This window comes from Psittacula echo, assembly GCF_963264785.1.
Source record: "Psittacula echo genome assembly, chromosome: 1".
NCBI lineage: Eukaryota > Metazoa > Chordata > Aves > Psittaciformes > Psittacidae > Psittacula > Psittacula echo.
Genome location: NC_137735.1, coordinates 137,462,212 through 137,476,405, shown reverse-complemented (window position 1 = coordinate 137,476,405; position 14,194 = coordinate 137,462,212). Strand labels below are relative to the sequence as shown.

The 14,194-nt window shown below is 39.5% G+C and overlaps 1 protein-coding gene across 1 annotated transcript in view; it reads left to right on the top strand.

Moving 5' to 3' along the window:
- The window catches only part of COG5 (component of oligomeric golgi complex 5), a gene marked incomplete at its 5' end in the record, with an annotated part of 193,097 nt that overhangs the window by 139,924 nt on the left and 38,979 nt on the right, over positions 1–14,194 (top strand). Inside the window, 4 exons of the mRNA XM_080615705.1 lie at positions 41–122; positions 2,433–2,637; positions 3,805–3,966; positions 5,461–5,560. Coding sequence (XP_080471831.1) covers positions 41–122; positions 2,433–2,637; positions 3,805–3,966; positions 5,461–5,560 — 549 coding nt within the window. The remainder of the gene's footprint in view (positions 1–40; positions 123–2,432; positions 2,638–3,804; positions 3,967–5,460; positions 5,561–14,194) is intronic.

Sequence of the window (14,194 nt, the reverse complement as noted above, 5' to 3'; positions counted from 1 at the left end):
GTGTTTTGAAACTTGTATTTCTTTTGTCCCTTGCTATCAGGATGGCCAGTCTGATATTTTGTACAAATTTTGGACTGCAGTAACTCAGACACTTTCCTCTCAGTTTCAGTCAGCAACAGACTGTAAGTATTCAGAATAAATGATTTGTACTGTGTTCGATAGTTGTTTTGCATCTCTGACTTAAGTAAGCCCTTTGCTCATTATCTCTTCCACTGGAACTGTAGCAGTGGTTCACTCAGTGTGGGATCTGTGCATTTAAAACTTGGTTTTGTAACCAAACAGGCTGATACTCCTAAACTGTGGCTGAATTTGTAGAAAAAAATATTTATATATTTTCTGCTTCATTAACTATTTATTATCTAATAACAAAAGTGTATTTTTGCAACTGTATGTAGAGGTAACAATGACTGGAATGGTACGTTAAGCTTTCCAAAGTGAATGTGTTTGCTGAATTAAAAGGTAGTGATTTGATTTTGAAGATCAGTTCCTACAGACTTTCCTTGTTAAACTCAAGTAAAAATCTGATTTTGGATATTCTTGGATACCTTTATAAATAGGAGCTGGGTTTCTTCAAAATTGGGTTTTGTCTAAATATGTATGAATGGTTGGTGTTGTGACTATACATGATATTTTGTACATATGTAATGTATAAATAGAAGGTACAATCAAGGAATATTAAAATAATGCGTAAGCGCATAAACTATTACTGGTACATGCTAATGCAGTATGCAGTTGGGTCAAAGGTGAGTTTGGTGCTTTCATGAATATATCTTTCATGTTTGTAAACAGTGTCTAAAGTTAATTCTTTGCACAGACAAATAAAATGCATAAGATCTGCATTTATCTTTGTGATCTCAGCTGTTGCATTGGCCCTTCAGAGTTTGGTCCTTCCATGCTTTATAGCAGCAATATGATCTTGAGGAACTATCTGGTTGATTCCTGTTCCTTGGTTGCTAAGTAACTAGATGATCCCAAAAGAAAATGTATTCATCTTGTGTTAAAACATATTAATTTTACTGTTTGCCTTACACATTACTTCAACCACAGTATATACATACCCAGGATCTCATATGTTCAAACCGAATGTGTGCTACCTGTTTTCAGCACTCAGTTTTAAGATTGCAAAATTGTGACATCAGTTAATGGGATCAATCAACATTTCAGAAGTAAGGGAGCTTACTTTTTGTCTTACATTTTGTCAGCAGTACTTTGTCTGACAGCTATTAAAAATATTTTATTACTTATGATTTTTAGTCACATTTTTTATATAAAGGTCCCAAAGGAGTGGTTGGATTTTTGAACTGTGAATGATGTTTTCACTTTGCTACAGATGAGTTTTGGGGAAACAATGCTTACAGCATTACAGATTTTTTCATTCAAGTGGCTCATCTGTATGAGACAGTTAATTTTTAACATAAGAATTCTAAGTGATTGAATCCACTGCCATCAGTCTCAGATGTCTGGATCATATAGATTAGGGGAAGACTAGACAATATCAGAAAAATAGTCTAAAAATAGGGATTGATGGCAGTTTATGAAGTTTGATAATATTCGTGTTCTGCTTTTGTGAGGTTCAGACAGTCTTTGTGACCTAAAATAACCGTATTTGATAAAAAAATGTGGATCCTTCAGTATTCCAAATTAAAATATATTTGAGTTGAAAGGATAGGCAGGGTGAAATGGGGCAGATTCCCAGAAGCTGAAAAACCTATGAATGAGTGGAACAGTGTTAATCTCCTAATGTAATGGGAAATCCATAAAGTATGAGTGATGTTAGATCAAGATTAACAGCGGTTGCTAGAACAGTTGTACATTTTTTTCATTTCCTGTTACTTGTGGCAAGCCTTTCAAGGCTGAAAATAGTGCTGTTTTATCTGCTGGCTTTGTCATTATTCGACAAGTTTAGGAATTGCATTTTAGGTACCTTGTTTTAAGAGGTGTGTGTAAATGCATATGCTTCCCCCATGAGATTTCTGAAGACTGTGGCTCATGGAAATTATCTTTGTTTATTTTAAATGGGTATCTTCAAAGTTGCACAGCCCCACACTTTCCACTCATCAAGCTTTTGTAAGAAAATCCTAGATTTAAAGTGTTCTAATCACACTTGGGCCTTAAATGAGTGATAATAGTAATAATTAACTTTGATACCACACATATCACAACCATGATTAGTATCTTTATTGTACAAAGTATGTTTTCCGTGTCCCATCTCTCAATTGTGGATTTTATGCTGGTGCTTTAGATATGTACCTGCATTTGTGGTAGCTCATGCCACTTTGAAAGTAATTATTAATGTTACATTATTAATATCATAGGTAGGATTACACTGTATATAATTCATTTATATAAATGCAAGGATACAGGTTGATTGTATGAATCAAAAAATTGGTTTGAACTTGGCAATGCATATTGTTTACTGCTTTCTTTTGCAGCCTCTACATTTTTGAAACAAGCCTTTGAAGGAGAATACCCTAAATTACTGAGGCTTTATAATGACTTGTGGAAGCGCCTGCAACAATATAGTCAAAATATTCAGAGGAATTTTAACACAAGTGGAACTACTGATCTCCTTGCTGAACTACAACAAATGGAAGAAGATGCACAGGACATATTCATGCAAAAAACCCAAGACTATGAGTATGTATTATGAACACTAAAGCAATAAAATGTGAAGCTTTTCACCCTGCAAGAAAACAGAATATTTGTAAAACTTACCATAATTCAAATTGTCAGAGCGGGAAAATTTTAAAGGCTTTTTTTCACTCTTGCAGTTATTGCTTTGATACTATTTAGAGCTGTAGGATTTTCATTGGGTTATACAATTAACAGTGTTGGATTGCCTCATCTTTCACGAGGTCCCTGACTTTGAATTAATTTTACCTTTTTGTCTCTTTGGGTGAAAAAAAGAAGCAGAATGATGAAAATTCAGTTTTGTTTGTGTAGCAGTAGCTTTCTCTTAATTATACCACAATCATTGGAGCATGGCAAATGCTCAGTTTGTTATGATTCACAGTTATGTTTATACATTGTAGGATAAACATGATCTGAGTGGTGGATATCAAAAAGATCAAACAGGAATAGGCTCATCAAGTCTATTAGAACTTCTAGACTTATGTAAGATAAAATGAATATTTTATGTGAGATTTGTATTAGCTTAAATATGTTCCTGAGCAGTCAGTGGGAGACTTAGTCACTTCAATGGAAGCAAAGTTTGTTTCACCAAACTTCTGACAATGAGCTAAAATGCTTGAGAGAGCTACTGCTTACTTTTTTCCAAAAATAGAAATACTAAAGCCTAAAGCTTATTAAAGGTAAATTTAAAAGGAGTCTTCCTGTTTGAAGCTTTCTATGCACATAAGTACAGCAGGAGATACATTTTTATTTTTTAAATATCTATTTTATACTTTGTATCATGTTTTTAAATATATCATTGAATACAAGCTGGCTAAGGAAATATGTGAATATAGATAGGTCTTTCATTGCAGTTCTGGATAACTTCCCAATAATTTTGCAGATGTTTTTGGCACTGTTTATCTCAAGAACACCTTGAATTAGGAATTCCTTGTAGGTCTTACAGAAAGTGCTGAGAACTGTATTGAACTACACAGAATGGCTCCTTGACTTACTATGTGGTTGAAGTGAAAAGCAAGGTTTTACACACTGTTAAAATCTTTTCAAATGCATATGTTTAAAGAGCAGAAAGAAAAGCCAGGTTCAAAACTGTGACATTTGTATGGTCTGGAAAGATTCAGTGCTATTGTGTATTTTAATTTAAAGTGTAATAATTCTGTCTTATACCCACAGTCCAGAAAAGGCCTTGAAAGATTCACTGCAACAGTACGAAGCTGCTTATTTGTCAAAATCTTTATCTCGACTCTTTGACCCCATCAATCTTGTCTTCCCTCCTGGAGGTCGAAATCCTCCTTCTTCTGACGAGCTTGACAGCATCATTAAAACTATAACCAGGTATGCACATATAATACATTGCAAAATGTAATCTTCAGCATGTTTTTTTCTCATGAGTTACAATTTTAGAAATGAGACTTCCTCATCAGTAAGAGGTTGATTACTCTTTAGTTTTGAAACTGGTTCTTAAATTGTGGGGTCCAGAACTGCACACAGTATTCAAAGTGAGGCTGGATCAAAGCTGAATACAGCAGGATAATTGCCTCTTTATTATTACTTATAATTTATTATAGATTTTTTAGTGTGTTTTTTGTATTCTTTTTTTTTTTGCATAACTGAAATTTTAATTTTTGTTTTACTGTTTAAGCTTATAAAACATCAGCAAGAGAAACTTAACATATAGTGCAAATGTAAATGTCTGGTGTCTTTATTATTCTGACTGTGTCAAAGGGAAGATGATAGTTGCTTGCCTGCAATTGATAAATACCTAATGTAAATATTCTGTTAGAGTGAAACAGCAAAATAATAGGTGAAGACTACTATTCCAGGTAGCATTTGTAAAATGAGATGCTTAATTGCCAGTGGCGTATTTTCTCTTGTAAGGTTTTGGTAAGGACTGTTCTGTTTAATACAGTCTGAAAATGATGGGCAGTATTGACTGTTGTGAATGTGTGTGTGTATTATTAAATGCTGACACTGTACTTGTGACTGGGAGTTGTAGATGCTCAGAACATGCCTGTTGTTGTGGCTATTGATGGCTATTTTGCTCCTTGCAGAGCAGAAGGGAAAACAACATGAAAAGGATGAAATTTCAGCTGAGTTTTCCAGAGTGACCTTTAGCTAATGATGTTTAGGGCCCTGTGGAGTTCTCAGAGGAGGTTATTCCTATGTCAGGGTGCCTAGAGTCTCTCTGGTCTTCGGAGAAGTTAATCTTATCAATAGCAACATGATGGCCCTTGTGCTCGTCTGTTTTCAGGAGAGCATTTATGAATGCAGTCCCAAATGATGGTGATGGAGATTTGGGGGGGGGGGGCGGTCCATGAACAAGAAATACTAGAAGTAATTTAGAAGTCTTTTCCTCCTTCCGTTTGTTCTCTGTCATTCCTCTGGGGCCTCCATTACTATAAAGGATTGCCTAAAACATGGCTTATTAGTTGTGTCAAGCGAAGGTGTCCCCTGGGTATTTCTGTGCAGCTCATGTAATTCCAGAGTTGAATGACTGTGTATTCACCTGTGATGTTTGAAGGCTGCTGCCAAAGCTTGAATGTAGTTAATTGCAGTCAATATTTTTGAATGGCTTACTAATAGTGATTTCATACTGAAGTGTCATTCCTAAACTTTGCTCATTTTTACTAGAATAGGAACACTGCACATAGAACTCCCAAGTGACTTGTTAAATTGTAAACTGAATTACAGTGCGTAGAAAGACTTGGTTGTATGTGCTACTCTCTCTAAATTGACATGCCACATAACTTCGTGTTCATAGTTATTTCTTTATCCATTAAATACATCATTGTTCAGTTGTTAATTAAGATTTGTAATCTTTGCTTCCAGTGAGCTAAATGTGGCTGCTGTTGATCCAGACCTGAGTTTAGCTGTGGCAAAAAACGTTGCAAAGACCATTCAGCTCTACGGTGTAAAGTCGGAGCAGCTTGTAAGTAATTTTAGATTTCTAAAACCTTTAGTTTTTCAATGTTCAATGTTCTGATTTTTGTAGATTTACAACATAACAGTAAAACAATCTAGATAGACAAAAGCTTGGAATTGGCTTTTTATTGTGTTTGGAAACATTTTCAGTTAAATTCTGTCTTCAGATAAACACAGTCTATTGAAAAGAGTAAAACTTGTCTGTATCACTCAAAAACGTATTTGCCATATAAATTTTAAAAAATCAAAATCATAGATGTTAAGTGAAAATGAAACAATTCAATTCATTTTAATATTTGCCAGTGTTTGATATTCCATCAGTTACATGGTATATTGTCTTTATGGTGTTAAAATCTGGACATTTTTTCCATATATTTATTATTTGCCTTATATTTAACTGACCCTTGGTTTACTTGCATTTGTCAAATGCTTCCAGTCATTTGCTGTGCACTGTTATCTAGTATTAAACTGAGTAGAGGAAGGAACCCCAAAGCCTTATCCTTTGGATAAGGATCCCCCAAAAGCCAGCGGATAGCACAGTGAGTGTCATTGTCATATAAAAAAATCGTTTTTACGATCAACAATTTTTCCATTAAGTCTGTTGCTGAAATTTTAATGCTTTTTTATGAAGAGATGAAAATTAACTTTTGCAATATACAGGCACACAACAAATGACTAACTACTTGTATTTGTAAACAAGGTTTTCATTTAAACAACATCAGTTCTGAAAGCAAACTCAGACTCCGGTGACATTCGTTTACTGTATGTTTCATTTCAAGAGAGGTGCTTGCTTACAATTTTTTGTAACGATTGGCTACAAAATGTTGCAGCAATTAAGTTAGTACAGGCTCTGTTTACCTCTGAGAACCCTGCTGTGCATGAATAGCTTGACAAACATAGAAATTCAGTAATGCATACCTTGTTTACTGCGTGTATTCTATGAACTATATTGGGAGTCTGCAAACTGGTGTATGGAAGAGGAATATAGGTGAAACAGTCAGGAAGGCCATAAAGAATATTTAAAATAAAAATATGTGTTTGCATTATTTTGCTATATGTTACGAGCATAGTGCTTAAGTTGGGTCTTCCTTTAAAGACATTGAATCATAGCTCCATAATTTCAGACTGAAATTTGCTCCTGAAAGAAATCAGGATTTTTAGTAGGTTGCACGAGTCATCATGAGTGAAAAATACTGCATTTGTGTCTCTTATTTGTCATGGAGTGTAGTGTCAAATAGTGGCATTCAGCTGGTGTTGTGTTTTAAACCCAGCCACACAGCTCATTCACTCACTCCCCCCCTTCCTTGCCCCACTCCCAGAGGGATGGGGAGGAGAATTGAAAGAATGTAACTCCCACGGGTTGAGATAAGAACAGTCCAGTAACTAAAGTATAACACAAACCAGTACTGCTACCACCAATAATGATAATGATAAAGGAAATAACAAGGGAAGAGAATACAACACCTCATGACCTGCTGACCGATACCTTGCCCCCACCCAGCAGTGATCTAGCCCTTCTGGGTAACTCCCAGTTACATCCTGGACATGACATGCTGTGGTATGGAATACTCTTTGGCTAGTTTGGGTCAGGTGTCTTGTCTCTGCTTCCTCCAGGCTTCCCCTCCTCCCTGGCAGAGCATGAGACTCAGAAAGTCCTTGATCAGACTAAACATTTGAGCAGTAACTAAAAACATCGGTGTTATCCGCGCTGTTCCCAGGCTGAAAGTCAAAAACACAGCACTGCACCAGCTATTAAGAAGGAGAAAAAAATGACTGCTACTGCTGAACAACCCAGGACAGTATCCACCCCTTATTCCATACCATTCGTGTCATGCTCAGATCCCACATTTTCACTATACCATCACTCTTTTTTATATATATATATATATATATATACACGCATCCACAGAGAGAGAGAGAGCGATCATTCCTTAATGCATGGATCAATCCCTGTAAAGCTGCTGAGTCCATCTGGTCTATGATGTTGGGCTCCATCTCTTGTAACAGTCTTTTGGGGCAGGAGAGGCTGTGTGCAGTGTTGGATCATTGCCTGCTGATGCTGGTTGTTCCTTTGCTGCAGAACTCGTCTGGTTCTATCAAAGTTCATTCTCTGTTGGGATGATGGTCGGAGCGAAGTCAGGGCCAGTTGCTGGTGACCTGAAGACATCTAGTTGATGGGCTATAAGAGTACTACATAGCAGGCAACAGCATACAATTGAGTTCATTGTCTGTTTTCCCCTAAAATCAAATCCCCTTGAGGTATACATCGGACTTCCCCATCTTCCCGCATTACCCACCAAGTATATCCAGGTCCCTGAGCAAAAGCAATCCCACAGGTGCGTTTGCCTTTACCTGAAGCAGGAATAACCCAGACTGTCTTCCCCAGCAAATTCTTCATGTGCACCACAGGAACTTTGTCCCCCTCTACAATATGTAAAAGTTCTGACTGTGCTGGGCCAGCCCTGTTGGCAGATCCTCTGGTGTTGACCAACCAGGTGGCCTTTGGTAAGTGTGTATCCCAATGCTTGAAAGTTCCCCCACCCATTTAACAGCTCATTATACTGTTCAATTTTCCCAGAGGCTGGTGCATGGTAGGAGATGTGATATACCCACTCAATACCATGCTCTTTGACCCAAATGTCTATAAGGTTATTCCGGAAATGAGTCCCATTGTCTGACTCAATTCTCTCTGGGGTGCCGTGTCGCCACAAAATCTGGTTCTCAAGGCCCAGGATAGTGTTCCGGGCAGTGGTGTGGGGCATAGCTTGTGTTTCCAGCCATCCGGTGGTTGCTTCCACCATGGTAAGCACATGGCGCTTGCCTTGGCGGGTTGGTGGGAGTGTGATATAATCAATCTGCCAGGCCTCCCCATATTTATACTTCAGCCATCGTCCTCCATACCAAAGAGGCTTTAACCGTTTAGCTTGTTTAATTGCAGCACGTGTTTCACACTCATGAATAACCTGGGCAATAGTGTCCATTGCTAAGTCCCCCCCTCGATCATGAGTCCATCTCTATGTTGCATCCCTGCTCTAAGGGCCTGAAGTGTCATAGGCCCACCAGGCTCAAAATAATTCACCCTCCCCTTCAGCAGATTCTGCAACTTATTGCTGGGGACTCCATACAGCTGCCTTCCATATCCGATGCTTCCAAAGCACTGGAGGGGCCCAGTGGACTAGATACTTGCCCGTACTGTTCCACACACCCTGCCACTCATGACTGTCCAGCCTTGGGGAAAAACTCTTGGTCCTCCTATATCGTCATCTAATCCTAGACAAGACCCAAACCCGACTCTGCTTAACTCTCGAGATCAGGCAAAATGGTCGTGGGTAGAACACACTCTATATGTGTGCCAACATGGTGATCCCCATCACAATCAGCAGGTAGGTCCCAAGGGTATCCAAAGGCCATTCAAAACCTTCAGAACTCTCAAATGATGCTGTACTTGTCACTGGGGCTGCTGTAGCTGCTGTGCTTGCCGGCTCTCTCACCACCAGCTTCTCTTTTTCGGAGTCCAGATCTTCCTCCTCTGCCTTGCTGGGAAATGCTGCGTGGTCTCCTGCGTCCTCCTGGGGATCGGGCTCGCGGGGCTCGGTGGGCGGCTGCCAGGGGATGCTCTTGGCTGCTGCGGTGCTGGGCTCGGCCGCGGGGCTCGGCTCCTCCACTGCCTCCTCCACTGCCTCCTCCCGCTGCTCAGTAGCTGCCTCCTTCCCTCTGCTTGACCACCCCAACCTCCTCCACCGGCAGTCACTCCTTCCCGGCCTCTGGACCCACTCCCGCTGCCGCTTGGTCCCCAGGCTGCTCTCCCGGGCCGCTTCGGCCTCTGCCGGCTCATGGGGCCGCTCCCGCTCGGATCCCCGCAGCCTCACGAAGATGGAGGTGAGGACGAGGGCCAGGACAGTGAAGAGCAGCGGGACGGCCAGGTGCAAGTCCACGGCCACGTCCATCCCGCCCTGCTGCCAGAGCCCGCCCGTATTACAAGCCATTACCGTAAAATACAATGAAACAAGAACCTTAGCCCAAGGCCCACACTTGATAAACGCTAACACAGCAAATACCCGCTCTAAGCTACAGCATACTGAAACTGTGACATCAAGAGAAACAACTTTGAGAGCCAATAAATCAGCATTGTGCCTCGGTCAGTTCTGTCATTATCTCAACCCTTTTTGCCCCACGTTGGGCGCCAAAAGGAACTGTCGTGGTTTAAGCCCAGGCTGTAAATTGGAGCCACGCAGTCTACGTCCCCCCCACCTTTCTTCCCTCCGCTCCTGGAGGGACAGGGAGGAGAATCAAAAGAATGCAACTCCCACGAGTTGAGATAAGAACAGTCCAGTAACTAAGGTATAACACAAATCACTACTGCTACCACCAATAATAATAATGATAAAGGAAATAACAAGGGAAGAGAATACAACCGCTCACCGACCGGTACCTCGACCCCACCCCGCAGTGATCCAGCCCTTCCGGGAACTCTCAGTTCTACCTCCTGGGCATGACGTGCTATGGTATGGAATACCTCTTTGGCTAGTTTGGGTCAGGTGTCCTGTCCCTGCTTCCTCCCGGCTTCCCCTCCTCCCTGGCAGAGCATGAGACTCACAAAGTCCTTGGTCAGGGTAAACATTCTGACCAGCAACTGAAAACATCGGCTTTATCAGTATTATCCCCAGGCCGAAAGTCAAAACACAGCACTGCACCAGCTACTAAGGAGGAGAAAAAATGATTGCTACTGCTAAACCAGGACAACCTGCAAATTGTAAAGCAGTTATCAGCTATGTACTGCACAGCTACGTTTTAGTACTTTTTTTCTCTTGTTACTGGTATGCTTGTTACAAAATTAAGATCTGGGAGGGCTCAACACAGTTGCAAGGCATGGATGTGTAGTGCAATATTTGAAATGCTAAAACATCATGCCTAGCTTCCACCTCGCTCTCCAGAAGAGCATGGTTCTCCCGCTTGTCACGTGTCATGCTAACACCAGCCTGTGGCTATAATCTAGAACATTTTAGTTTCTTTTTGTACCTGTTTTTTGGACAGACAGATTGAGCCTGAAACGTACCCTAGGTAGAACAGGAGCCATGTTAGACAGCACTGTTTCAGTATGTTTTATCGATGTAGCCAAGAATGCAATCTTAATTCAGTCTTGCAATCCAGCCTGCAATGATAGCTTTTTAAAGCTGAGAAGGGTGACCATGTAACATTTCCGCTCAGATACTTCATTTCTGATAGCTGTTGTAGAGCAGTGCTAAAGATGGAAATAAAATTTCCTGGAGGAGCTCACAATTTAGTTCTCTTCCAAATTAAAAGTGAACAATAGAATCTCAGAATTCTCAGTGAAGGAAAATTGTGGAAGGGTTGCAGTTAAGAGTCATTAGGTTTTTATTCTTTTTTTAATGCTGTTGTAATATTGCAGGTAGATTTGAATGGTAAAAAAATGAAATTTGCAGTCATAAAAATGTTGAGACATGCTAATGTCAGGGGGTTTATTACTCAATTTCAGAACAAAAGAAATTGCAGTTCACTGAGATTTCATTGCTGTTTCTCCAGTTAGCTTTAGCTAGGACAAATACCAAGAAAAATGCTATTCAAAACACAAAGATTTTACATGTGAGTAAAAGCAGCATCTAGAAATCTGTGCATGTAGTACTAAAGCAAAAACAAGTAAGGAAAAATGGCCTCTTCCTGTGAATCCAAAATATATGTTCGTGTTACCTGTGACTTCGTACACTGCTGGCTTTTGGTTTTCAGCTTTCCCCACACCAAGAACTAGCTGTTGCTGTGCCTGAGATCTATTCTTGTATTAACCAGTTCAAATGATTTCAGGGAAGATATAAATAACCCTTAGTGAGCAGTAGATAGATATTTTCAGCTGTTGGGTGAATCTTTAGCTAACCATTTGCTGATGCTTGATGTGCTTTAGTGTATGCCATGAAGCATTCAAAATTATTATTCTAATTTCACTCAGTGTGATTTCAAATGTTCTTACCATAGAGGTTGAAGGGATAATTATACATTGTGCTAAATTAAAAAAACCAATATTTCTGTTAATTTAAGAGTATTATCTTTCAGCTTCACCACCCATCTTGTGCTTTGTTAGGTGGTGCTGAGGAAGGTTGCTTGGTACATTTTCTACATTGCCATTATTATATTGTCTCTTCTTATTCACATTTTGCCTAATCATCTTCACAGTGATTACAGACACTGCAAGATTTTAGTTTAGTTGCCATTTCTACATCCTTCTCATTCCAGATTGGAAGAGAGATTAAGAAATGTGATCGTTGTGTTTTGGTTAAGAGCAAATTTTTCCCCTTCTGCGTTTGCACATTGCAATCCATTGCTTGCTTTTTAACATAACAGGGGCTTACTGAGCCAGATTTTGTTCACTAGCCACTTTTTCATACAAGTGAGGTAGCCCAGACAAAAAAGAGCACTAAACTATCTCCTTGATTTAAGTGTTTTCCAGAGAGGTCATCCATTCCCATTTGCAAATACCTAAAGTTGCCTGTCTTGATTGACACATACAACATGTTGTTTAACTGGCCACATAAGGCATATTGGCTCTTTCATCAAATGCTGACAATAAGCACAGTGGAGGGAAGAGATTAATGAGAAACCAGTAAGCTGTTTCCTGAAAACAGAGAAAAGTTGAGTAATTGTGGGGTTGTTTTGAGAATTCATGCTGCTTAACAAAAGACAGGAGCTCACGGATCTGCACCCTAGAGAAATTTTTACCCATTTGTATAACTGAGAGTTGAGAAGAGGTATAAAAGAGAGCTTGCATCTCACCAACATCTTCATTAGATGCCCTTGACATGGCAGCAGTAATTGCATGGCAGGATCCTCTAGGGCAATGGTCTCTAAACTTTTTTGGTCATGCATACCCATCAGTATAAATTTTTTGAGCATGCACCCCCTAGTTATGAATTATAAACATGTACTATCGAAGTTCTGATATTTTCTTCCTGCACCCCAGTGGATTGTCTTGCATAGCACCTGTGATGCACACACCCCACTTTGAAGACCACTGCTCTAAGGTAATGCTCTGCTGGAATCTTCCAGAATAAGAAGTGAACAGATTTCAGCTGTCAATTTTTGGAAAAGATGCCTGGTTGATTGCAGAAGCCTTTTAAATTCATGTTTGATTTTGTTCATGTGCTACTTTAAATCAGATTTCTCATTTATTTGTATAAAAATGAAAATGATAGTCACTTGTGAATTGGAAGTGAGACAAAACTGTATTTCCCCAGTTAATTACCTGTAGTTTTGTCATTTACTGAACTGAATTTTAAAGGTAATGGAAATAGTTTTTTCTCATAATTAAAAATCTCTTCATTGCAACTTTGTTATCACTATGTTTTGGTTTGCCTGTTAATTAGAGCTATTTCTCTTACTGATATTTAGAATTGGATGTCTTGCAGAAGGAGGTAAGGAAACGTTGAGGGATAAACACTCTGAAAGTTTACGAAAATGCATAGTTTTGTCAAAAAGCAGAAAAATCAGTTGTAAGATCCATTGTCCTCATACAGATTGAAGATGGAAGAGCTCTTCCCAGCACAGGACTATTTCAAACAATATTTATTGTTGGGGTTTTTGTGGCATTCTTTCTGCTTTTATAGTGATGATTTTAGTTACCTGAATGTAAGTACTGTATGTTCTCTTACTTTTGTGCTATTTCTGCTCAGCTTGGCATGTAGGTGGATTGAAATACACTAACACACCCACCAAATGCACATAGATGAAATGTGTTGTGCTGTGAACATGAAAATGCAGCTGTTTAGAGAATGTGCAATTTTACTACTTTTTGAACCTGGACACCTCTACTAGTTTCCTCCGTAGAGTTACAGTCATCCTGTCAGACTGTCTTTATTAGTTGCAGTCAGAGTCCCACAGCAATCCTTCCGTTCTTGTGGAGGCTGTCTTGCTGCCTCCTCTGACTTACAAAGTATCACTGTAAGAGACAAAGTGGCCTGGTATCTTTTGGCCAATAAACAAGCAAAGCATGATATGCAGAGGCAGGTTTGTAAAAATCAATTTGCCCACTTGCTTTTCAATATCAGGTGGGGTGATTATGCTGGCAATTTCTAGTGGATCAAATTAAAAACCATTTTTATATGTGGATCTATAATGGTATGATTTAGGCAAATGCAGACTCACTCTGCTGTGCTCCCAGATGGCAGGGCACATCTTAGGTCCACTACAAGCCAGGGTGACCAGCTCAGCCTTGGAACCTTGCTGAGTATAGCAGACTCATTCTGCCTGGAGTATGAGTAGAGCAAATTCATGTCTTCTTGAAGTACAGGCAAAACAAGAATCTGTATGGCCATATCATACAAGGCAGATTTATCCTAAGGTTAGGGTAGATAAGGCTAAAATCAGTGAGAGCTGTGATTGCCTATAATTGGAGAGGTTCCTATATATGGAATATTGTATTTTCTGGAGTAATATGTTTCAAAAAAGTTTGTCTAAAAAAGGGATCTTTCCAACAGACAAGAGGCTGCAGGCAGATGATATAATGGAGATCTTTCCCACTGTCAGACTTATAAGCAATCATGAAGAGGAAGCACTCAGGAGATGGAGAAGGAGAGTGGGTGTAATGAGGGAGGAAGGAAATAGAGATTTTGAATTTTTTTATTCCCTTCACTAA